General features: G+C 38.8%; 1 protein-coding gene and 1 long non-coding RNA gene across 4 annotated transcripts; both read left to right on the top strand.

Annotated features, from left to right (window-relative positions):
- Nucleotides 1-10075: 10075 nt before the first annotated feature.
- LOC143850650 (Reticulon family protein) lies at nt 10076-14735 on the top strand. Of its 2 annotated transcripts, none has more exons than XM_077359871.1 (9): nt 10076-11246; nt 11343-11405; nt 11541-11643; nt 11749-11823; nt 11910-12060; nt 12151-12220; nt 12318-12383; nt 13780-13902; nt 14388-14735. In XM_077359871.1, exons 1-9 carry the CDS (start codon nt 10385-10387, stop codon nt 14417-14419), a joined length of 1545 nt encoding a protein of 514 aa, XP_077215986.1. In that variant the 5' UTR covers nt 10076-10384; the 3' UTR covers nt 14420-14735. The 2 variants fall into 2 exon arrangements, with proteins under 2 accessions (XP_077215986.1, XP_077215985.1); XM_077359870.1 differs by having other exon boundaries at nt 10078-11246; nt 14353-14735.
- Nucleotides 14736-20100: 5365 nt separating this feature from the next.
- Nucleotides 20101-23310, top strand: LOC143851846 (uncharacterized). 2 transcript variants are annotated; one of them, XR_013236528.1, is made up of 5 exons: nt 20101-20238; nt 20346-20432; nt 20514-20554; nt 21326-21821; nt 21979-23310. It is a non-coding gene; the product is annotated as an uncharacterized LOC143851846 (long non-coding RNA). The 2 variants fall into 2 exon arrangements; XR_013236529.1 differs by having other exon boundaries at nt 20346-20554; nt 21746-21821.
- Nucleotides 23311-27049: the final 3739 nt, after the last annotated feature.

Below are 27049 nucleotides of genomic sequence, written 5' to 3'. Positions count from 1 at the left end.
TTGATTAAAACTCCATCAAAAATATTATTGATTTTTACTTATTTTTTAGCCCCTTCTCACTATATACTCACTGGTTTCCCTTTCAAGTAATCAAGTGTCTCCTCCTACCCGCCTTACCCCTCTATCTCCACTTGAGAAACTAACTCATGTGAAAACAAAATCATTATTGTTGCAAGTTCGCCTGATTTTTTTACCAATGAGATCCAAAGCAACGCCTATAAAATGGACGGTCTGACTCAATATGGCATAGTAGCTGCGCCACAATGAGGTCACACCCTATTCTAGCGTTCTTGGCTCCACTGCTTCTCCTAGCACCATACACGCTTATATTGTTCTCCCACTACATCTCTTTTACGGTTCAGGGCCTTAAGGCTGCTCGGCCACTACTATGGGAATCGTTTTTGCTTTGTTTTCTTTTGGTTGCAAGATGTCTAGTTCCCTTCCCAAAAGAGATAGGAGACAATTTGTTAATAAAAAGGCTTAACAGTATTCGACCCGTTACTTTGGATACAAGAATTTTATAATCCAGCCAGATTTTACAAACTAAAACCTGAATTTTGTCACTCTCTCCACTTAGCACAGTCAGTTGTAGAAAGTAGCAAGCGTAATACTGACCGTGCTCGGATCACTCCATCGCGAAAGCATGATCCCTCCATGTAAGACCCATTTTCTGAAAATTAAATCTGATGGAACACTTCTTTCTTTGTGACTTATAGAACTTTTTTTTTCCCTTCAAAAGGAAGAAACTGCTCTTCTTTGGATACCTAATAATTATAGGCAATTGATATCTGCAATCCTTAATTAGGAGAAAGCAGCTTTAACTATCGATGGTAAAGGCAATTTTTTGGGTTAAACATGAGGCATAGGGTGACATGCATGTGAAATCAAGACTGTTGATCATGAATAACATCATGATGTGACCCACACGGTCTTGTTCCCACTCCGAATGGACATCCCATGTGCAATTTAAAGGACTAAGAAAATTGAGGGATTAACTTCTATTGAGGGAACCTTAAAGTAGGGTTAATGGATCAATGGCCCATGATCATTTAGGAGAGCTGAAAAGTGATAATCTTTTTAGCATTTTCCTTTTACAAAGGCACTCCAATCTTTATCTTACACTTTCCTTATTTGCTTTTAGAGGCTATAAAGATTCCCAGATGCTCTCTATTATAGCCCATCAGAAAAATTGTTAATGAAGTGTGTTTTGGACAAAATCTACAGCAAAATTTGTCTATATTTACAAAGAATAGTTTTTCAAGTTAATCGTATTTGCAAATAGGGCATCAGGGCCTCTTTGGAAGCCACTAACTATTATCATTTCCTTTTATAATTATTCTTTGTAATTTATAAGATTACATGCAACTAATTTCTAGAGGTATCCAAAGAGGCACTTAAATTAGTTATTATTTTTGTGGATGCTAGAGAATTTTGCGGAAAATTGTTCTTTACCCCCTGTGCCTCATGGTAAAAATATGAGCTTTTATGAGTGAGGCTGTATTCACTTTGGATTTTGAGAATTGATTTTGAGTCCAATAAGCAGTCTTGGACTCAAAATCTAAAACGAGCAGGCCTCGGTATTTTAGGAGATAAACTAGAGATGGTAAGAATTGAGAGCTTAACGTTAAAGTATAAAAGATTAAATAACGCCTTTCTCCATTAGCTTAAGCTTTTGGAGTAACCGGTAGTTTCACACGGTATCAAAGCAAATGCCTGCGTTCAAACCTCCTTGGTAGCAAAAATCCACATGCAATGGCCAAACCCAAAAGAGGGGCCACATGTGTCACATATAGGCCAACCCTAGAAAGAGGGATCACGCTTGAGAGGGAGTGTTGAAGTATAAAAGATGAGATAACGCTATCTCCAACAGCTTAAGCTTTTGGAGTAACTGGTAGTTTCACATGGTATCAGAGCAAATGCCTGGGGTTCAAACCTCCCAGATAGCAAAATCCCAGATGCCATGGGCAAACCCAAAAGAGGGGCCATATGTGCCACATGTAAGCCAACCCTAGAAAGAGGGGCCACGCGTGAGGGGGAGTGTTACAGTATAAAAGATTAAATAATATCTTTCTCCAATAGCTTAAGCTTTTGGAATAACTAATAGTTTCACTCTTAAATTTATCTTGAACATTTTTCAACTTGTAATTTAACTAGGAACACGAGGCGGCACCTTAAATTTTATTGATACAAAGATAGTAATTATGTACAAAGAGAGGACATAAAACCTTGCCTCTATCCCATCACAATATAAGAAGAGAATAAAAAAAGAATAGCCCCCCTCTACAATAAAAAGCACTACATTAATTGTTGCGAATACAGGGAATGCAGAGTTGGTCACGTCTAAGAGCTCTTGTAGAATCCTTAACTCTGTTTGGTTGCCGGGTTTTTTTTGTTCTTGGGAGTTTTGTGGGAGAGTAAGTTAAATTTTGGTCCCATCCCATGTTTGGTTGCCTTTTAGCACTAGGTTTATTTTAATCCCACTCTTGTAATGATTACTTGTGGGGTGAATTTTTTAATCCCACTTTTGTAATGATTGCCTTTTCATCCCATCCCAAGATAACCCCAGGAACAAAAATAAACTCAGGAACCAAAAATAAGCTTGAGAAGAATTTTTTTCTACCCAACAGTTCAAGCAACCAAACAAAGGTTGTTTTTTTTTTCCCACCATATCTCCCAGGGTATTTTTTTCTCCCACATAACCAAACATGGGATTTTTATTTTACCAGGATACTTCCAGGACTCTTTTTTTCCCACCTATCTCCCAGGGTATTTTTTTCTCCCACATAACTCCCGGGAACAAAAAAAACCTGGCAACCATACAGAGCATAAGGAGATAGCCCGGTTCCAAAAGACTACATTAATGCTGGCGTCCCAAGCATAATTGGCCAAATTGTCCGCTGCAAGGTTTCCTTTCCGACAAATGTGAGTGATAGCAAATTCCATAGTGGATATAACATCTCCTTTATTTATTATACAGTATAATAAATGTGCCACAGAGAATCCTTAACACCTAAACCATCACTATAGTGAAGGCAATCTCTCGTTGTTCTAGCTTCAGCCTATCATGATAGTATTCCCATCGTAGAATGAAACTAAAAACAAATATTACATTAACATTATCGTCTGTGATACCCATTCCTCCTCCGGCAATACAAAGATTGCCTCTTGTCGCACCATTGATATTCAGATTCAAATTATCAGAGTAGACTTCTTCCAGTAAACTAGAGAAAAAATTTCTTGGGTGGGATATTTGCTTTTAATGTTGATCTAATTCAAAGATAGTTTATCCCATGAAATTGCACTCTGAAGCAGTTTTAGCATTATCGCTTAGGTCCCTAAGCCATGAAATAATTTTTTTTTTTAATTTTTTTTTTTATCATAGTGTGGGTCATTTGGTTTTCCATTCTTCTTTTTCCAAACAATCACTGCTAAGATATGGTCTTTGATCACAACCTAGTGCCCTACAAAACATACGTGCTCATTTGGCCCCATCTATTGGTCAATAAAAGGGTGGCTCAGTGCACGAGGCTCCCGCCATTGCAGGCTCTGGAGAGTGCTAGATGTATGCAGCCTTATCTTTGCTTTACAGAGAGGTTGTTTCCGTGACTCGAACACGTGACCACCGGGTCATAATGGAGCATTGCCTTTTTCATTTTTCATTTTATGTATGTGACTTTCTGTTTAAAATATTTACATATTTTAAAACAGCATTATAATATGGGATTTGCTAGGCAATTTCTCAAAAAGCGATTTCGCAGCTCACTTTTGCAGGATAGAACAGCCACACATGCTCACTTTTTAGCAGATGTCGTCTTATTCATTAAATTTATCTGAGGTGGCTGTTCTATCATGCAAAATTGAACTGCAAATGACTTTCCACGAAATTGCTTAGCAAACCCCATATCTATAATTTAAAGTTTCCTTTATTATAGTTGCTTATTCTATAAGGTATTTACTAGCTATAAAGAAATTTAAATTTAGGAATTTGGTAGCCAATGTTGTGGAAAGCCATTTTGCAGATGGCTTTTGCATGTGAGAACAGCAACAGCTTGACTGTTGGGCAGATTTTGTCTTACTCATTTAATTCATCAGAAGTGGCTGTTCTCACATGCAAATTAAAGCCATCCGCGGAATTGGCTAGCAAATCCTTAAATTTATAACATGTTTAATAGCGACAAATAAATTTATCAGTGTAAGGTATAAGATATTTTATATTTTATATATAGCTAAAAAACCTAAAAGATAAGCAAGAAAGATGAGTCTCATGATGCCCTTGGACAAAGGGTCTGGATCGTCTAAGCCTGTTGGTGGACCCCAAGTCATCTTAGCTTATTGTTTAAGATGGGTTCGGTGGGACACCTCACAAGACATTAACCCCCCAACCCCCGGTTTGTGAAAATGAAGTCTTTTTTCAAGAAAATGCATACACAAAGAGGTGGGAAAATGGTGGAACGAGGGTGGAAATATCATTTCCCTTCTCATAATAATATTTTGTTAATTTTAATGATCCGACAAGTACAAAAATCACAAACTAACCCATGATGATATCACACTCGGTGACCAACCCTCCAACGAATGAGAAAAATGAAAAAGTAAACTAAGGACATCGACCTACTTTCATCTACTTGTCCCTTTCATATAAATGTATCTCCCAAAAATCATTTTAAGGTTGAAGACTACACAAAAAAGAATCTAAAAATAAAACTTGGGGTTTCCCAGAGAGAACTGCTCTCACATGCAACAGCCCATCCGCGGAATGCCTTCTGTGATGGACACTAGCAAATCCCCATTAATAATGTATGGGATTTGCATGTCAGACCATGGTTTAAAATTTCGGTATCGGTTTTGGACTCAGGAAATTTTGAAATTTCGGACGAAATCTGGTACAAAAAAAAGACGCCTATTTTATTAAGTATTAAATTTTGGTCAAATATTAAAATAAAATTAAAAAACAGGTTTTCTGGTTGAAATTTTGGAAAAAAAACAAAATTTCGCCTGAGATTCGGCCGAAATAAAATACCGGAATCCAAAATTTCAGTCCGAAATTTCGGATTTCGGTCGAAATTTAAAACCATGTGTCAGACCAGGAACACATGCTCACTTTACAGCAGCTTTTGTCTTCATTCATGAAGTGGCTCAGCTGACATGCAACAGACCATCTGCGATGGACGCTAGCAAATCCCATAATGTATATATTATCTTATTGAGTTGGTATATATCTCAGATATTCCCAAGGAGAGAAGAAGTTGAAAATTCATATCCATGTATATTATATAGTTTGACTTCTAACTTTCACATTTTTTCTACCTGTGACAAAAATTTTCTAGGGTAGATAAATATATATATATATATATATATATATATATATATATATATATATATATATATATTAGCATGTGGATAGGAGCTCTATCCTCAAGACTTCACTATTCTGGAATTGATTATAGGAAAATACTTGTTAATTTGTTATTGCCCTTTTGATTTCAATCCCCATCGAGCTGTTACAACTTATACAGTAAGTGTGATGTAAAACTTTGGAGATCCATTATTGGGAAAAGTACAATGGGCCCACTCAATCAATTTTCAAGCTATTTATGTGTGGGGCCCTCAATTAATGGGCCATGACTCCAAAATTTGTTTTACCTTGGAAAATGAATTTCTCAATGTTGTGTAAATTCAGGGCATGTTCGGCAACCATACTCCTAGGGCCTCTCATTTTTGCCTAGCAGAGAATGAGAAGGGATGAGAAATAGGGAAGAATCCCGTTCCCGTTTCCACCATTTGCTCTAGATCCACTCAAGAATGAGGGAATCAGTTTTTGCCCCATTTTTGTAGCGAAATGGATTTAATTCGGTCGATTCTTGTTTGTCTCCTCTTCCAATGGAAGAATGGAATGTTTTTTTTTTGGTTGGGTAGGTAAGCTATAGGAATGGTTGTTGAAGAAGCCCTCATTTTCCATGGGAAAATTCTATTTTCAAAGAGAATTCTAAACCAAATAGACCCTGGAATGTTTTTTCCATAATAGTGCAATTTCAATTCGTGGTTAGAGAACTTGAAGAAGAACAGGCCACATTGTTCACCAGGAAAGTCCCTTTAAATAAGAAGTTAGGAGTGAGGAGAGAGTTTTGGGGGATGACAGAGCCCAACAGATGAATGGTATGGATGGTTTGTAAAAGTAGGTCCCACTCGTACTTTTTTGTCGGACATTTTAATGATTTTACGAAGGGTAGAATGGTCATTTGTGATTTTTGATCCATGGCCCTCGTGTCTGGTGCAGCAGCTCACGTGCCGTTGAAGCATGGAAAGTGGTGGGGCCCAAATATGGAATCCGATACAAAGAAGCTATGATATTAATTGATTTATCTATAACGGAAACGAAAAATACCCATAAAAGCAAATCCAGAGAGCGACGTCTCACCCAATCACTCTCCCCGACTCTATTTGCCTAATTATTCGTCTTCTCACGTTCCTTAAACTGCGCACCCCGTTGCAGGTTATCTAACCATGGAGAAGGTAAAATCTCGTTCAATTTCTCACAGTTCTTGTATGTTATCTTGGAGCAATTATCAGAAGGGAACGATACTGTGAGATGCACTTCTCCAGGCCATTTTTATATTCCTTCCTTTGCATCAAGATTCCTGTATCTCATAACACTATTTCCCTAATCAGATCATGGGATTTGGAAAATAAACCATCCATAGTTACTTACCCGAGGTGATATCAAGGCACGCTCGTTTCACGGCCTACCTTTAAGCCCTTCCTTTTGTGCCACCTATCAAATACCATGTTAATAACCATTTTTTCATGATACAAATACTCATTTTTAAAAAAATGAGAGGCATACCTCTGAATGGGATGAAGAATTTATTTAAATGTCCTTTCACCAAAAAGTCAGAGTTCTCGTTTATAAATTTGACCTTGGGCCTGTATGGATACCAGGGTTTTAAATTTTGACCGAAATCCAAAATTTCGGTGGAGACCGACACCGAAATCAACAAAAACCGAAACGGTCATTTATTTCTGCCAAAATTTCGGTCGAAATTTGATTTTGCTAGAAATTTAAACCAAAAAACCTTATTTTTTATTATTATTTTAATATTTTACCGAAATTTTGATAATTTCGGCCGAAATTTAATATTGAATAAAATACCATTTTCTTCGTGGTACCGGATTTCAACCGAAAATTTGAAATTTCAGGATCCGAAACTGGTACCGAAACCGAAATTTTAAACCTTGATGGATACCTCTAAAAAAAATATTTGCTGGCAATAGTTAGTATACACACATAATTTTGAAGTTAATTATGCTTGCTTGCAATTGATGGTTAAAATGGATTTACAAAATGATATCATGAATGACTTCCAAAGTAAAATGGGCTTAAAAAACTTATATCCAGTGGCACCAATGTATGAAAATACCATTTCATATTTTAAAATTAATATCATATTTCATTAACACGAGATGCGATTTTTAACCCGTTTTCACCCAACATCATTTGCCATTCTTATTTTTCTGATTTTTTTTCTATTTTATTTTACGGTCAATGCTATGTTATACCCTTTTTTCCGTCATCTATTTTGCTCACAATGGGCATAAGATAAGCTTTAAATTTTCTTATTTACAAATACGGATAGATTTTGGTGGCATGAAGAGACCCTTAATCTTTCTATGCAAAAAATTTCATAAAAAGTCCTCAATGATTGAATGAACAGATCAGCGTACACGAAATTGATCAACAACGAGACAGTGGAACTATGACGTGGCTGTTTCTCGTGCCTTCGTATGTGGCGCCCCTTGCTTCAGTAAGCAGTCCATGTGGAACATATAATTTGTGGTAGGGCTGCAACTCGAGCCGAGTTTTACCCGACCCGCATCGACCCGACCCGAAAATAGCCTGGGTTGGGTTCAGGTTTCATGGGTTTCGGGTCGAGCCGGATCGAGCATTCAAAAGCCCGCATGAATCTCGGGTCGAGCCGGGTTTGAAGGGGCCCGACCCGAGTTACATAAGTTATAGTATGTACATTTTTTTCTATTGTTAGTTAAAAGTGAAAATCCACGCACCCATTGTTATTGCGTGTGAGTGTAATTTCTGCTTCTATGAGTTGAGTTGATTCAAGTGTTTGATTCATCATTGTTTGATTGTAATTACAACATTGTTTGATTACAGCATTGTTTGATTCAAGCGTACTATGAGTATAATTACATCATTGTTTGATTCAAGTGTGATGTGAGTGTAATTTTTGCATCTATGAGTTGAGTTGCCTTGCCAAACAAGAATTTTCCTTAAAAAATTGTGTCAACGTGAAAAAACTCGACCCGACCCGAGATTTATTATGGGTAGGGCCGGGTTTGGAAATCGTGGGTTTTCCGAAAATAAACCCGACCCGAGATATTTCTAGGGTAGGGTTGGGTTCTCCAAAACCCGACCCGCCCGACCCGAGTTGCAGTCCTAATTTGTGGTCGCCATCTATGGGACCCATTGGTTCCACCAATGGTAGGATGAGAGTCCCTGCGGGCCACTTGTTTCTACTCCAAATTACATTACAGTCTTTGCTCTCTCAATGCTCATTGCTAGGGTTATTTTTGTTCAAACAATTTTATTCACCTAGCTTTTGACTGATAGATAATCAATCCATATCCCCACTCCCATGTTTTGATAATTAACACTCCTCTTTTTATTTGGCAGTACTACTTTAATTTTTCACTTTTCTATTTAGCAATTTAAGAGATTTTATTTATATGATACGTGGGCATGTAGATTAGATCAGTGTAAGTACATGCATTCAAAAATGTAAAGTGGGGCCCGCCTTATCTACGTGATCTTACCCGTTCAATATATATCTTCTCTGGTGGATTGATCGTATTTGCAACCAATCTGAAAACTGTTCCACACATCGACGGTATTATTATCAAAAGAACTTCGGATTACATTTCTCCAAATTTTGTTTTCCCGGGAAAGGAAAAGAAAAGGTTTTTCGGGAATCTGACGTGGCATTAAGAAAAGAAATCCAGGGAAACTGTGTAGGAAAAGGTTTCCCGCGCCTGTTCACGTGCGCAAGAACTGTGCAGGAAAAGGTTTCCCGAGAAACTCCTTGCCCACCTTTTTTCACTAGTTTTTCCGGGAAAGCAAATCCTACCAAAATAGTGGGATTTGGTCACCTGTGAGAAAAGAGACATTTCCACATCATTTTTGGCAATTTCCATATCATTATTTGACATTTTCCACCAAGGCTTGTTACTTTCTCAAGAAAGCAAGTGAACCACAGAATTCTGTCTTGTCAAGGAAAAAAGAGGTTGTTTTCCATGGATTTGCTTTCCCGGGAACGCAAGTGAATAGAGCCTGTGTGTAAAACCTGTCACTTTCCACTTAGACGGTGATGGGATGTGGGCCCAGCATATGCCAAAGGCTACTTTAAAAGGTAAGATGTGGACCCAGCATCTCATCATAAAATTTGAAATTTAACGGTGATGACACGCATTTCTCCATATTTTATAATCTAATCGTCCGGCATAAAATAAGAGGAATAATCTGGTACGAAACGCCCAATACACCGATGAAAGGGAGTGGGGCCGGAAAAGCTCCATTACCTTCCAAAAAAGGGATGCTGTGGACCCAACGAGCCAGCACCGACAGTACACAGTAATTCTGCACGTCATCACATTAACATACCGTATAACTCACCCAATTCTTCCATGGGCTACCCAGTTTTAGTGTATTTATCATATATGAGTTTGAGTCTTATGACTACTTCTGACATTAGATGGGGGCGGTCGGGGGAAGAAAAGTAGGCAAATATATTACTTCCCATTCACACCGGATCATTTTACCTACAAATAAGGCGGGTTTCCTTGTATCAAACCGAGGCTTTGATTTCTCAGGGGATGAGAAATTCCCAGAATTTAGACCTCCAAAAGTGATATTGCCACCCTCCAACGGCTATAAGTAATGATATCTCTGTACCACAAATCGGTCATCTACGTGTAGAAATACTGAAATACCTTCAGCCGAGTGTATGTCACTTGGCTTAAAAACAAAGATAACTGCACCCTTTCTCTATAAACTTTAGCTCCAGACAAAAAATAATAAAAAGCAAATAACTCTCTCTCTCTCTCTCTCCGCGCTAAATTTTGTGAGGAGCCTCTGCATGTGGGTGCCTTGGAAACTGAACTTGCAGAGATCCTTTGATCCAAAAGCAAAGGAATAACCGAAGTTATCCAAGAATTTCTCAATTTTCTTATAATTGGAGGAAAAAGCAGAGACTTTAAAGGAGGGACTGAGGGAGTCTTCCAATACAATCCTCTTACCTATACTCATTTCTTTGTAATATATGTTTTCTTCTTGGGTACGCAACAATTGGTAGTCTCTCTGCTGGCTTTTAACAGTATGCAGTTAGGAAGAAGGAGAACAAGGAATGGGGTTGTTGCAGGTTCTGTATGGGAGAGTAGAATGAAAATAGATGAAGTAAAAGGTGGGATTAAGGTCTTCAATGGAGGGGAAACTCGTGAAGAGGGAGTTTATGGGAGGAGGCTAAAACGAAATCAGAGTGATGGGGTTGTTGAGAAGAGGAAGACTTGGAAATCTGAGATTGAGAAGAGCCCAATTCAGTTGAGGAAGACGAGATCCGATTCGAGGAGAGTTTCAGATGAGAATTGCAAGGAGTTTGGTGTATGTAGAGATAAGATGGTTTCGCGGAGTTTGAGCAATGTGGGTTTGATCAGATCAATTAAAGTTGCAGATGATGATGATTGTGCTGCTGATGATAAAGAAGAGGAGGGGGAAGGGGAGATAGAGAAAGAGACTGTTGATATCAAAGAAATGAATTTATCAGAAGAGAAACAGAGAGAGGCTGTAGAGAAGGATAAGAAGGTTTATCAGATTCATGAAAAACCTATTTCTGATGTAGTAGATAAAAAGCCCCCACCAATAATGATAGATTATCCTGTAATTGATCAAGATCTCACCAAGCTACATCCAAGTAAGTTTGTAGAGAAAGACAAGAAGGTTCATCTGATCCATGAAAAACCCATCTCTACAGTAGTACATGAAAAGCCCCCATCAATAATTATAGATCATCCAGCAATTGATTTGGATCTCAACAAGCCAACTCCAAGTAAGTTTGCAGAGAAAAACAAGAAGGTTAATCAGATCCAAGAAACACCCATCTCTGCAGTAGTAGATAAAAAGCCCCCACGCATAGTAATTGATCATCCAGTAATTGATCTTGATCTCACCAAGCCAACTCCAAGTAAGTTTGTCTTCTTGGTATAAATTCAATGTATAGTCATTTGCAGTTTGTGAATTTTAATTTCATTTTTAATTTTCTTTTTTGGCTGTTTTTCAGTTACAGTTGCAGAATCAACTTTTGAGAGCTTCCCAGAAACCCAAAACAGGATGCAGAATATCGGTTGGTTTTGAGCCTTAGTCGAAATTACATTTTCAATATATTCTCTGTTTTTGGTAAATTGCATCTTATTTTGGTAAATTCTCTAGATTCTTACAGTTTCTTCTACAATTCTCTGTTTTTGTATTCTTTATTTAGTGGATTTGGTGATGTGGAGAGACATATCAAAATCTGCATTTGTATTTGGATTGGGATCATTTATGATGCTTTCATCCTCTTTTGCCAAAGATTTAAACTTCAGGTTTGTCAAATACCCACATTATCTTTACTGTTTTCTCATATTAATCTATGCTTAAAACAGAACAAAAAAATAATAATTCACTAATTAGTTTTGTAATTTCTGCAGCTTTATTTCTGCAATTTCCTATCTGGGTCTTCTCTATCTGGCTACAACCTTCTTTTATAAATCTATCCTCTGCAGGTAATTACAGCCAGCAAACTTTATACAATCCTATCTCTTATCTCTATACCCTATTTATTTTTTTTCTATTCAATTTTATGTATCAGGGGAGTTATAGATTTCGATGATGCAAGGCAGAAATTCGCTGTAGGTGAAGAAGAAGCAATTTGGTTACTAAAACTGATTCTTCCTTACATCAACGAGCTTCTTTTGAAGCTCAGAGGACTTTTTTCTGGAGACCCTCCTACTACAATGAAGGTACGTTTCTTTTCATTTCCCCCCTTTTCTCTTTCTTTTCTACTTTCTTTCCAAACTACAATAAAAAGAAAATATATGTGGCCTTGGCAGTTGGCAATATTTCTATTTGTTATGGCACGTTGTGGGGGCTCCATCACCATATGGAAGATGGCGAAATTGGGTACGTTTTGCCGACAAAAAAGTTAAGAGAGATTGAAATTTACAGCACTGTAGAGTGAAATGGGTAATGTAAATGATTTCTGGTACTTGTACTGCAGCTTTTTTTGGCGTTTTCACGGTGCCGAAAATCTGCTCTTCTTATTCGGCACAGCTGTCTGGATACGGTATAAAGTTATTATAACTCTTCTTTTTTGCTTGCTTCCTGGACAAATTATTCCCGTTTTCTTTTCTATATAATGTATACGCTATTTTGATAGAGACAACCCTCTCTTGACCATGTGGTCGTAGTGGGACGAATCCCCTTGTTTTATACCTCTTTAACCAGATGTCGAAAGCTATTACCGTCCCCTCCAAAAAATCTCCCTGCAGCCAACTAGAGAAGTGTAAAACAGGATGATTCGTCCCATTATCATAACTTGGTCGTGCAGATATCAGTCTCCTTTAGAAATGTCGGCTACTTTTAACTTCTCGGTTAACTGGTTAGGAATTGTAGCAGTCGATGGAAAACGTCTAAAAAGGGGTGGTGTGCGTATCAGATCAGGGGCTGATTGGTTGCAATAGCATCTTTTGTACCGTGTTAAGCTTTGAAAAACCAACCAAAAAGTATAAAATGAAGGGAAATGTTATCAGCACTACTGTATTTTGATGGGGGCACTCCTCATTTTATTAAAAATACAGTATGGCCCGCACCATAGGATGATCCAAACTGTCCATTAGATGGGTCAGAGCCTAAATAGGTTGTGCCCCAAAAATAATCTCCATAGAGGTTTAGGATCAACCCTCTAACATTCAGATCGAAGGATTATGATCAACCTATGGAATCACCCGAGTTTTGGGGTCTTTTTTCCACCCTAGACACGTGGGCGCCATAGAAATGTGAGATGTCATCCGGTTTTACACAATTCTTTTCTTTCAAGAGAAAAAGAAGACTTTTGTGGTTTCTTTTCATCTTTTAAGTGACATGACATAGACCTTATTTTTTGGGGAATAAAATAGCAATATTGAAATTTTTTAGTTATAATACCATTGAAAATGTAACAATTAAAAAATACACTTGAAAAATCTTTTTTTTTTTTGAAAAGGTACACTTGAAAAATCTATCAGAGGTATAATCATGGTTTTAAATTTCGACTGGATTTCGGTGGAGACCGACACCGAAATCACCAAAAACCGAAACGGTCATTTATTTCGGCCGAAATTTCGGAATTTTGGTCGAAATTTCGTTTTTGCCCGAAATTTAAACCAAAAAACCTTTTTTAATTATTATTTTAATATTTTACCGAAATTTTGGTAATTTCGGCCGATATTTAATATTTAATAAAATATCCTTTTCTTTGAGGTACCGGATTTTGACCAAAAATTTGAAATTTCGGGGTACGTACCGAAACTGAAATTTTAAACCTTGGGTATAATACATAATCCCTCAAAATTTTATTTTTGGGGAATGAGAAATAAATATTGAATTTAAATGGGGAATGAAAAAGCAACATATTATTTAATTTTTTTATCAACTCAAATATTTTAGTTTTTTTTACTTTACAAAGCTTCTCCTACGTGCAGGCAAATTTTGGGTGAGACGCTTTCAAGATGCATGGGATTCGTGCACTCACAAGAAAGCTGTAGCTGCTGCCATTTTCACAGTGATATGGAATTTATCTTCGGTTATAGCCCGCATTTTCGCTGGTAATCTCTGCTTTCTCATTATATTCTCTCATCTAATAAGCAGAAGCTCAAATAGAAGTGATGGACCCCTCTTTTTATATGAGACACCCCCAATCGCATTCGCATTCGCATTTGCGTAAGTCATATTGGTTTAACAAATGATGTAGAACCATATGTCCATTCTGGAAATGGTCACCTACAGCCTGCCAAAGGTTCGTCACGGACCTCTAGTATATAAAAAACTGGGACCCATACTAAAAAAAGGTGGGCCCATCACTTGAACCAATGGGGACCCGTGTCGACTACAAAAGGAAGGTAGCCTTTGGGCTACATGTGGGTCCTCTAGTTTAGGAGGTTGCCCTAACAGACATCTTTATGGCTCCACATGTCTCATAAATTACGAATGGCTGAAATTGTTTGTTTAGATTTCTCGGTTTTTATATTTCATGATTTTTTGTGAGTTTTGTGCAGTTTTTATTTTGATCGTAGCCGTCCGATTTTACCAGCAATCTTTACTGAAAGAAGAGGAGTGGTATGAAGAAGAAGAAGTTGAAGATTTGACGAGGGGACGACAAGGTCAGAGACTCAGAGGCATAGAGTTGGGCCCACTTTGACAGAGGTGGCGAAAGAGAAGAAAGGGTCGTAACATCATGTAGTGGCGCACGTTAGTTGTCGGACCCACATGCATGTCATACCTTTGTTTACTTCTTCTTCTAAAATAAGAATTTCTCATCTTTTGATCTTTTCTGTCGGTGAAATTTCTAATCACATGTAAAGCTCACAAAAAAAAAAAACAAGAGACTTTGATTTTATACGTAATAAAGTTAGTTAGCTGGTAAAGTTTGATTAATAAATGACTATAAATGTGTGATTAATCAAGATGGTAATTGCCTTATACTAGTCTTTCATGGATGTCAACCTTAATCCTAATAAGAGGAATGCTAAAATGAATTGCGCCCTTGCAAAATCCCCTGCCGCAAGGTCGCTCCACTGCATCCATGTCACCCAACCACATCCTTTAATTTTGCATTTTTTGTGCTATAATAAATGTCATTGGGTATTTACAAGGGCACATTTCAACTAAGCATTCTTCACCCAATAAACTATTATTTACTCATTGATCTGAAATGTTTAGGAGAAAATTAGAGAAGGGAGCTTCTCTTGAAGAACAATTGGGTGGGATTGTTTCATGATGGGGTTTGACGGTAATCCATGCTTTTAAAGAATGAATTTCGCCCCCACCCATCCACAGATTAAGTTGTGGCTACAAGGAACTCCCAAGGATAGTAGCGCCTTTGACTTGTTTATCACACAGTCTCGAATTATTTATATGCACATGAGTGTCTGCAAGTAGGACCATTAATTTGAGGTGGGGGGACTAGCCTTGACATATGTAGCCAAGATAGCAGTTTGAGGTCTCTCTCCAGAGTTGACTAGATAACTTGACTCTTTGATTGAGTCAGAATTAAGATGATTCGAGGGTGTGTAGCTGACATTTTAGAAGGCCAATGGTGATGTCCGATGATAGGCGGAGACGGAAAAAATGAAATCTTCAAAGTGATTGTGAAAACAAGCCAAGGTAAAAGGTAAAGATTATTAGGATTTTGTGTGAGCGGTTGAATCCATCTTTTCTAGTCATCTAGATAGACTAGTTATGTGTGGGTGTTTTAGGTTTCAGGGGTACAACATAGGTATAAAAGGTAAATGAAAGATTGAGTTTTATTGGCTGTCAAGACCGCTTGTGGAAGGCCTAAAATCGGCCAGCACATCATCTACAAGGGGACCTTCGGCGATCAAACACCCAAAATACATTTTGGTTGCACACTGAACCATAAGATTAATTTAATTTAATCTAATTTGCAAATCGTATATTAAGTGACATTTTGGAAGCCATTAACATCTTTTTTAAGATTAATATATCATTATTTGTAAATAATAATAGGGTGATGATTTTTTCACCCCCGCTGTAGGATAATGCAGCCCCCTTTTGAACGTGATTTGACTTCAACAAGCATTAAAATCTGCCCACAATTCACTTAAAAGGGGCGCATTATCCTAGAGAGGGGGCAAAAAAGTCATCTCCCTAAGCATATATTTAACTTAAAAAATAAACTTGTATGCGTATCTACTATTATATGCAAATAGGGGCGTAAATGAGCCGAGCCGAGCCGAGCTTGGCTAGGCTCGGCTCGGCTCGGCTCGTTAAGCTCACAAGTGAGGCTCGGCTCGGTCAGGCTCGCGAGCCTTACCGAGCTCGGGTTATGTCATGTTCACACCCCTCATCTTCCCTGGACAGCCCTACTAGTGTAATTTGACTACTTTTTTTACACTATGGGGGGTGGTCCTAGTAACAAATGGGGTTCCAAAAATGAAGTGACATATTTTGCCCCCCCCCCCTTTCACTCCATGGACAACCCTTTTAATGTATATATTAATATATAATATATATATATATTTAAATATATTAAATTCTTAACGAGCCGAGCCGAGCTGAGCCTGGCCTAACTCGGGCTCGGCTCGTTAAGGATTCGAGCCGAGCTCGAGCGAGCTTCCGAGCCCGAGCCAAAATTGACACCCTTATATGCAAAAGCTGCTTAGACACACCCAAAGAGAGGTTCTTGTACTGCATATTTTTAACAGGAAAAACATTAGCGGCTAGAAGTATAGGTGGAGCCCACTTCTTTTAAGATCCAAACCATTGATCTACTATGGATGGGTCATGCATCAAAATCTACACAAAACGAATGATTCTGAACCTCCGATTTGTGTCTAAGAATACAAATACAGTCACTTTTTTGTTTCTTACCGTCCATTTCTCAGCCACAAATTGGATGGTTAAAAACTTAAAATCATCCGATGGGAGTGGATTTTGGTGCATGGCCCATCAACAAGCCTAACAGATCAATGGTTTGGATCATTAATTAGGTGGGCTTTCTCTTTTATTTCTAAATTGGGCTCCAAAGAGTCATCTCTAGGTTCAGGCCCATGCAGGGGATGACCCGCATGTGTATGATGGCAAAAATGTCCATCCGGCCTCCACACATCAAATAACGTGGAAAAGTGAGTACTTTTGATAGAGAAATTATATGACCAATTTACAGAGAGAAAACTTTTTTTTTTGTGCACTTAAGTTGTTATAACGCCTCCCATTCGTTTAAATGTTTGGATCCTCTGTACCGTTAGAGATCCATAGAGGTAAGAGCGGTACTGTTTTGGAAGCTAATGTGGAGGTAATGGTTGATCCACTGAATCTTGCAAATGAATCATCGCGGGTGGAGCAAGGTCATGATGTGAATCCCCAGATTGGTGAAGTTATTGTGGACAATTCCATTGATAAGTTAGCTGTGCTCTTGAATATGGAAGTGACTAGGGTTGAAGCTATTATAGCTGAAGTTGAAAAAGAAGGGCGTAAATGTCTTGCCCATGAGAGGACCATAGCTAGTGATGATGTCACTGTTTATCCCATCAATGCCATTGCTGTGAAACTTCCCAATGACACTGGGTACAACAGAGTTGACTACGCTGATGGTGTGACAGTTATTGAGCCATTAGAGGTTAATCAAGCTAGAGATATGATGAGTGAGGATGGCAGAGGGGTGGAATCTGATCAGGCAGTTGACATCAGTTCAGAAAGTGAATACGATGCTGTCAGTTTGAATGAGGAGGAAAGAGAACATGCTGCAAGGGTGGATGAAGCTCTGCGAAATATTAAGGCTAGAGATGATGCACAGCTGAGAGCTGAAATTGAGTTCTTACGAAGGAAAGTTGCCAGTGAAGAAAAGGCCAATCAAGAACTGAGAGCAAAGGTTAACAACCGAGCTCGATCCAGATCAAGGTGGAGGTCTAAGTCTAGAGGAAGAGCCCAACAATACCACCCCCAGGATCAAGGTGCTCAACGGCAATGGCAAAGGGGTGACTTTCAAGGCAACTACCAGAAAGGATGGCAAAGTAGAACAGGAGGCCATCAGGAAAGAAACTAGCCAGGCCGGGGAGTTTAGGCGGGGACAGGATACCTGAAGTCGAAAGGTTTTAGCCTGACGACCAATTCCTCTACCCAGACGAACGAAGGCCCCGCCCCGCCCCGCCCCGTAGCGAGGCTATAGCTTTCTTTTATATTACTTAACGGTTTGGGACGCTAGCTCTAAAGTCTACGACACTCGTCCTCCGAGACGAACTTGATAGATGTCCTCCGACCTTTCGTAGTTCCGGAATTCTTCCGCAATCCATCCACTTCACCCAGCTTCCGGTCCTTGCCATACCGCTTGCTTCGTGACGCCTCTTGTTCCCGTTCTCTTCCGTGAGTGAATTATTCTAATATAGAGCAGCAGGAGTCTTCGTTCGAGGTTGAGCTCGGTTGAATGGTTTGGCTCGGATCTACTGGTTGGCTACCCCGCTCTGATCCCCCGTCCCTCTTCCCGGCTTCCGATTTCTTCGCTTCTGGAGTTAGTGAATTCCGCTTCCGGCCCCAGCATCCGGAGGAGAGTTGGATTCTTCTCATTGCATCATGCTTAACACTTCCTTCTTGTTAGCTTGGTCCTTGAGTCTACTCGGCGCCCCTTGTTGTTTGGTGTGGTCCCCATCTGCCTCCTTTCAGCTTGGTGTGAATTCTTCTTTTTATTGATCCAGCCCGGAAACCGGCCACGACAGTTCCGCACCAATGGAAGGCGTTATAACAACTTAAGCGCACCAAAAAAATAGTGCGCTTAAGTGCACCAACACTTTTCTCATTTACGAAAGGGTCCAGCAAATTTTAGGCCTCTTGCCACTGAATGGAGAAAAGCATAAACACATAAGAATTTCAGCTTTGAAGGGCAAACTAGTCATTGTGCAATTTGTCCATTGGCTGCTACTCTTGACATGAACAAAGGATAGAAAAGCCTATCCAAGAATAAAATAAATCCCGACCTTCTATCGACATGGAAAACAAGCCCATGGTCTAAGATAATTAGATGCGACATATTTTTCTAACAGTGGATGGGACCTCCAAACTAATAGTTTGGATAGGCCATTCTCTAATTCCTCTGTACGTGTCACGAAAGAAGGGATTGCACAGATGAAAATGAAAGAAGATGGTCTAATATTTGTCGCGATATAGTCACGTGTGAACAAGTAAATTAATCTTAAATGGCTGTTTGCCATTAATCTCAACCTTTAACAGAAATTAAGTATATGGCTGATTATACACCAATTACATGTGGGAGTTTTATAGCACTTCAAATAGAAAACAATATAAAGAAATGATTATCGTAGGATTGTTCCAATTAACCATTATAAACAACACATAATGGGAAAACCACTTGTCATTCGTTGGATTGATACGAAGGATAATTTTTTTTGTAAAAGTTCATTCCGAAGACTCTTCAGAAATGTAAAATATTCTGATATAGAAAGATTCAAGAGGAGAAAGCCAAAGTTCTTGCGATGAAACTATCCGCTTGCCTAAGGATCTAGAAGACTTGGTAGATGAACATAACCAATGTAGCATACCTGAGACAATTCTCTTCAGCGTTCAGATCGAAATTTGTATGAGCGGTTTGGTGGCACGACAATCACTTGATTTAAAACAATGAACGAGAATTACATTAGTGATTCAAATGTGGCTCGTTTACATTACTTAAGGATTTAGAAAGTGGGCATCATCCTTCAGAGTTAGGTCCATTAGAGGTTAGCACGCAATTAATATATGAGGATAAAAAAAGGGCAACAAGTGCTATCCATGCCCGGAAGAGACAAATCATTCGCGTACTCAGCAGGGAGAGTTTATACAATAATTCCATCAAGGTAGGCAGATCTAAAGCGATACTTCTGTCGTTATGCGCTCAATGAAGTCACCAATCGTAGTGTATTACTGGGAACTTCCTAGTTGGATGGAAAGCTCACTTCTGCAAAAGCTCGATTCGGAAGCAAAGTTCATCTCGCTTCCCAAATTTAAGGGAAGCTGTAGATGTAGATGCATTTACATAAAATGTAGTTTCGCAACACGTGGGTGTGGTGTTTGAGACCGTTGACATTGTTAACCATTCTGAGATGTCGATGTATTTGCATAAAATGTATTTACCGTCTCCCATCAGCATTCTACCCAAAACAAATAGCAACTAAGATTAACAAGCCAGCAAACCAGGTAGTGACAGCTTGTTTCTGTGTTAGGTGTTACCATGTTTTTTCGTTCTTTGGCTTGTATAAAGGTGTTCACATTTTAGATCACCCTTAATGTACTATGTCCTGATCAAATACTTAAATTGCAGATTTTGAATTCGATGATTATCATGCTTGTTCTTCTTATATTCTTAAATTATTTTTTGCAGTTTTTATGAAGGTCTTATTGGTTCTTTTGATGAATCTAGTGGAAAGCACAAGGTAATATGGTTCACAGGCTCACATGGATGCTGGATTGTGTTGGATTTGTTGGGTCTAGGATTTCAAAAGTTATTTTGCATGATTTGATTGCTATCACTTTTCTTTAGATTCAATATTTTGGTGGTGACGAGGAGGAGGTGTTACTGCTCAAAGATGAGAAATGGGAGTTGCTTGATGAAAATGCACAGGACGAGGTTTATGCTGGCTGGTTCTTTCCTGTGTAGTTTTGGCATGGTTAATATACTTCCTCTGTGCTAAAGGATTTTTTTTATCAGGATCAATCTAATCCTTCAGGTTCCAATTCTTCTGATGAAATGTAAGTGTTGTTGTTACCTACTGTTCAAATTTCTAATCTGCAAGTGTTCTATTATGTGCAAATTTTTGACTTTGCAAGTTGCAACTGCATGTTCTTTCCATTTTTTATCGTTGCTTTTCGAGGGGAAAAAAAGTTTGCAATTGTTTTAACACATTGTTCACCAGCATCGCTCTTGTATTTGTTGGATTGGCGTCCTCAATGATGCATTAGAATGACAACCTTCTATTCAAATGCTGTTAGTCCTTGTTTTTAACACATGTAAACTTTGTACTCGTTATAAAATTTATTTGTAAATTATAGCCTTTAACCACAAGCACATTAAATCTATGCGGCTATGCTAACCATGTAAGAGGTAAAACTTTTTACACATGCTTTTGTTTTCATTGGCCATCTGAATTTCTATTCTATACATCTTGGCCTGTTCTTTAGTTACCATTTGGTGGATCTCATTGACATGCTCAGATTTGTAATGATTGGGCTCCGAACACTTATCTGAGTAATTGCATCATTATTGGCTTTACCATGCTTCATAACTTGCATACTTGTGGTTGACTTGTGGAGTTTCTCTTTAGGAGTGTTACACAAGGAGCTCTTTTTCCTTTTTATATTTTTCTCTTGAAAGGCTTATATGAGAGTTTAATTGCTTTTGTTAGTTAGAACTTCATCTTAGTTCCTTTGACCTTGTCTTTGTTTTGCAAAATTGAATATTTTCACAAAACGACACATAATTCATGGTTGTTTATAGATGTTCATCTTTGTGCTTTGCCACAGGGATTGAGCCTCTAATTCAATGGAGGCTTTGTTCCTCTGACCTAGAGGATGAAGGTTCAATCCCAGCTTACCTACAAAAGGAAAAAGCTTTTGATTGCCACAGCACAAAATTCTGAAGATATTAAAGGCTGGTTATCTTTGAAAAAAAAAAATCAGAGGCTGCATGTGTGCATCCAATCGTAATTATCTTGTTTAGTTAGATGGGTGAAGAAGGAATTAATTGAAATATTGGGAAGACAAGTTTGAAAAGAGGAAAAAGTTATCTACTGGCATGTTTGGAAATCTATGGTTCCACTTTTTGGCATCCAACTTGAACTCACTTGGTTTTTTTTCCATTTTTATTGAGATGCATGGTTATGTTTCCACCAATCTGTTTTGGTATTCAAGTATCATTTTCTTATGTCTCTACCATTTTTCTAGGCCACAAAAAAAAGAAAAGAAAATGAAACTCCGATTCATCATCCAAGCATGCATAGATATCTACACCATTAGAACGGTAAGTTGCACATTTTTCTACTGGTATTTATGTTTGGAGTAATTTGTAGAGAGATCTCTTAATTGCTCTCGTGAAAAAGATTCTAAGCCAGCCATTGACCCATTCGAACCATATTGTTCAAGACCGTTATTTGCCATAATTGAACTGGTGAATTCAGGGTCGGACCAAGACAACAACATTCAGCCACAGAGCCGACTTTCTGTGATCAAACCCGCTGCTCCTGCCGTGGAGAAATGTTCGTACCCTGTTCCTGCTGGCAAGCCTTTCCTTAAAATTGCTATTCCAGGGGGACAACAACGGCTGACAAATCCAAGAGTGGCAGCACAAAAACTTATGGCAAAGTGAAGGGTAGGGAAACTAAATCTGGTGGTCCTATAAAGAGTGGCGCTTCTAAACTCGAAAGTGAATCTAAAGATGGCATTCCCAACTCAGGCAGTAAATCCAAATATAGTGTTTTTAGAACTAGTAGCGAGTCTAAGGATGATACCAGTAGCAAATCCAAGGATGACACACACAAATCCAAGAGTGGCAGCACAAAAACTAACGGCAAAATGAAGGGTACTGCGACTAAATCTCGTGGAACTATAAAGAGTGGCGCTGCTAAACTTGACAGTGAATCTAAAGATGGCATTCCCAATTCAGGCAGTAAATCCTAAGACGCTGTTCTTAAAACTAGTCGAAAGTCTAAGGATTATACCAGTAGCAAATCCAGGGATGACAGACCTAAAACCGGCAATAAATCCAAGGATGACTCCCCAAAAACTGAAGAAAAAAAAAAAAAAAAAAAAAAAAAAAAAAAAAAAAAAAAAAAAAAAACGGATGAAACTTCTAATTCTAGCAGCAAATCAAAGGTTGATTCCCCTAAAACCGGTGATAAATCCAATGTGAATGGTGATTCGGCAAAGGGGAAAGCAGGTTCATCAAAGGGGAAGAAAACTACGGAGGATTCTTCTAAAAGGAAATCAAGTTCAGCAAAGGCTCAGAAAAGCGAGGTGTAAAGTGGGATGAAGCGTCGGCGGCAACAGAGTTAATCTACTCTTTTAGCTGATCTCTCATTTTGAACAGTGAAAATAGCAGTCATCTCCAGGTATAAATATCTATTATCAATGTCTATTTTTGTCTTCCTTTTTTATGGATAGGAGGCATGCATACTGTGCTTCACTGGTAAAAGTTAGCACTTTCGTTCTGTAATTCCAAGAGCCATGTGTGGCCTGTGATATGAAATTCGATGATGGGTGCTTTGTATAGATGGGCATTTTATCCTTTGGTAAATCTGTGTTGGCGGAGCAAAATTTTTTATATAGATATGGCTTCCCATGAGTTGATACTAGAAGTCTTCCTTCTTAGTATTCAGGGTAGATAACCCTTTGGCTGATATGGTTTCTTGGAGACAATGCTAAGAGGTAACTGTTGTGGAAATTTAGGAAACTTTGCGAATAGTTCAGAAAAATTGGCAAAGAAACAAGGCACAACAGAAAAAACAATAAAGCATGGAAGAGTGCCTGCGTGCAGACTGAGGGACATGCAGGGTGTGCATACTTCAAATGTGGTGGAATTAAGCTGTGAAACATTCCTCTTTGGTAAAATGAATTTTCCTGGTTGTATGCCAATGGTTTTGGGGAATTATAACAGCCTTTTACTAGTTAATTAGAAAGTATTGATTGAAGAGGAGTGCCATAATCATATGGGAGTGCGAATATCATTACCTAACTTCTGCTAGTTTTTGGGTTCCATCACAATTCATGGCCTTTTGATTACAGTTTCAAATAGGTCCTTTCAAATGGCTTGGTCTAAGGCTCTCATCTAGCCATGCTTACTTTTCACTCTTACCCTATGATAATGGTGTAGTAAATGGGGTTGGGTGGCGGTGGACATGGACGATCAGTTCGATCTAGAGGATCCGAACGTTAATGGACAGTATTTGGGCACAACTCTTGCATCAAAATTGTGTCCACTGGATCCATGTCCAATGGTTCGAAATTATTTTGAATTTGATCCAAACATTTGCCACAAAAAGTATAAAATTATTTTAGTTTCCTACTTTTCGTTGAGATGCCAGTTCTCCTCTCGATTTTCTTCCCCGCTACCCACCCTTAAATCTAAGCTCAAGCTATATACAACATTAGTAGGACCTTTGACACTCAGTCTGATCCGAAATGGATCGAATCAATTCGTAAAAGATTTGAACGGATGGTGACCAAGACATAGGTTGGATCCAATCCAAACTAGAACTGTTGATGCCCCTTTTGGCAAATCAATTTCAAAGGAGCATTTTGCCATGAGGGATGGCTACTTTACTCTTAATATATTTTAAGAGGGGCCACCATTTGCTTTGTTTGATTCAAATTTTTTTATAGCATCCCTTTTCACATTTCCAATCAAAACTAAGTCATTAGGTCCTTTATTTCTCTCTTCTTTTGGGAGAATGGTGATCTATTACGTACCTCTCGTGTTTTCTTAGATTCTTATACTAGAATTATTTGTTTGTAAGGCTTGCTTTTGAAAAGAACCGTTTACTATTATAAAACAGGATAATGAAGTCCAGATTATGAGCAAGGCTTCTTTATTTCAACAAATATTATATAGAATTTTAGGACGACGGGGTGTAAAGCGTCTTCCTCGGAAAGAAGTTGTGACTTGATCGATCCAAGACAAGGACATATACCTAACTAGAATACGCAGATTTTCCAAAGTTAATTCTACTTCGGCAATCCCTTTCCTTAATACCAAAAGTGAGGAGTCATCTTCTTACCCTTGAATTTTCTAAACACAATTTATATAGGATGATTCGCACCCCTTATAACGTTAATTGTGGTAGACTTTTAGGCCACGTTTGGAGACCTCATGTATTTGGATTTGAGTTTTGGATACAAAATACATCAATCATCCTTATGCTAATGTTGTACGATATATATTTGAGTTTTGGATACAAAATACATCAATCATCCTGATGCTCATGTTGTACGACATAAACACAAATAGAGGAAAGTGTTTCTGCGCTGTAGCGCGTTTATAACGCCCTCCATTGGTTGGTTTAGCGGGTCCCACTTTGCGAGCCAACAAAAGTGACCAATGGGACGCGTTATATCGCGCTACAACACAGGGAACTCCCTGCGCTGCAACGCATAAACACTTTTCTCATATATATATATGAGGAAAAGGATTGTACGCTCAAGTGTACCAAGCTTATGGTACGCTCGAGTGTAACAAGCTTATGTGGGCCCACTTTGTTAGGATGATCGAAAGCATTCATTTGAAAGGCCCTTACATAGATGGGGTGTGTACCAAAAATCAGCTCCATAGGATCATCCTAACCCATCCATTTGTGGAGGTCAAAATGGACAGACACTGTTTGTCCACAAATCTGCCTATTTTTGCCCTCCACTTTTGGAGGGGTTAGGATGATTTAATGGAGCTGATTTTTGGTACATATCCTATCTATGATAGGGCCATCCAAATGAATGCTTTGGATCACCACAAAAATATGTGGGACCCATGTGATTGGGCACTCGAGCGTACCATAAGCTTGGTACACTCGAGGTTTATGATTTGTGGAGGTTTAAAATTGATGGCTAGAAGATGTTCTTCTATAGATTGAATGGTTAGGATTATGGTATGAAAATTGGTTTGTTAGGAACACCCTATCTATGTGAGGTCCTATAGAATGAATGGGTTGATGAGTCAAACAACTATGGGAGATGGTGTATTATGAGCTCTAGCTCAGCCTGAGCTCGAGCTCAGAAACCAAGAGACAGAGAGAGAGAGAGAGAGACGTCTGGCTTCTACAGAAGCAAGGTTGAGGAGCAGCAAGGGTGAAGGGACGTCTGGCTTCTACAGAAGCAAGGTCGAGGAGCAGCGATGGTAAAGGTAATTGCCACAAATATTGATTTCCAAATAATGTCTTGCATAACAGATTTCCAAATAAGAATGTTTTTCACTGTTGTAGCTGATTTGGATATCCAACACTTCCAAATCTCAACTACAAATGTGAGAAATTCAAATCTAAATCTTGTGGGTATCCAAACTTGTTACGCTTTTTGACGTCAAATCATGTTATAAGGGGTGCGAATCATCCTACGAGGGTGCGAATATATCACCACACCAAGCTTTATATATAGGACACTGATATTTGAACTGCGATCTTTTGATAATTGCCAACTCGTTTCATCCTCTATTGTTTAAACAGCTGTCAATAAGGGTGTCAATTTTGGCTCGGGCTCGGAGGCTTGCTCGAGCTCGGCTCGGCTCGAATCCTTAACGAGCCGAGCCGAGCCCAATTTAGGCCAGGCTCGGCTCGTTAAGGCCCGTTAAGAATTTAATATATTTAAATATATATATATATATATATATATATATATATATATATATTATATTAATTTATACATTAAAAGGATTGTCCAGGGAGGGAGTGAAAGGGGGGGCAAAATATGTCACTTCATTTTTGGAACCCCATTTGTTACTAGGACCACCTCCCGTAGTGTAAAAAAAGTAGTCAAATTACACTAGTAGGGCTGTCCAGGGAAGATGAGGGGGTGTGAACATAATATAACCCGACCTCGGTAAGGCTCGCGAGCTGACCGAGCCGAGCCGAGCCCGAGCCTCGTTCGAGCCCGAGCCGAGCTTTTGAGCTTAACGAGCCGAGCCGAGCCTGGCCAAGCTCGGCTCGGCTCGTTTACACCCCTAGCTGTCAAAAGTTATTACTGTTCACAAAAAGCTTGCAGTTAGGGGTGCAACTCGGGTCGGGTTAAGGCCAACCTGACCCAACCCGAGTCTGAACCAGAAGAGCGTCAACCCTACCCACCCCGAATTAAAATTTTCTCAACCCGAACCCAACCCAACCCAACTCGAGTTGGAGAAAAAAAATAGAAATCAAAAGAAGAGAAAAATAAAATTAGAAAAGAAGGTCATGGGTGCTTCTTCCACATGAGAATCATGAGTGATAGTAAAACCAAGCCTACCAAATGATGATTGGCCTGAGGAGTTGAGGTGGAACATCATCTTCTCAAGGAAGATGGGCTTGATGAGACTCTCCGTGAGATTCGCGGTTTCATTATGTTGAAAATGATTGTGACCATGGCGGCATTGTGGTGGGGAAGGAGATTGTCCGTCGTTGTGGTGAGGGACCAACAGCAAAGCATGTGAGATGAGTGGGTTAAGGTTACCGAGTTCAAGCAAAAGGAAGAAGGAATGGCTGAGGCAGTTTACAGAAGTGTAAAATAATAGTTATA

The sequence above is a fragment of the Tasmannia lanceolata genome, unplaced genomic scaffold (genome assembly GCF_043159265.1).
Source record: "Tasmannia lanceolata isolate RefF3 unplaced genomic scaffold, GAP_Taslan_0.1 ptg000018l, whole genome shotgun sequence".
Lineage (NCBI taxonomy): Eukaryota > Viridiplantae > Streptophyta > Magnoliopsida > Canellales > Winteraceae > Tasmannia > Tasmannia lanceolata.
Note: the sequence above shows the minus strand (reverse complement) of the source record. Positions and strands in the feature narration are given on the sequence as shown.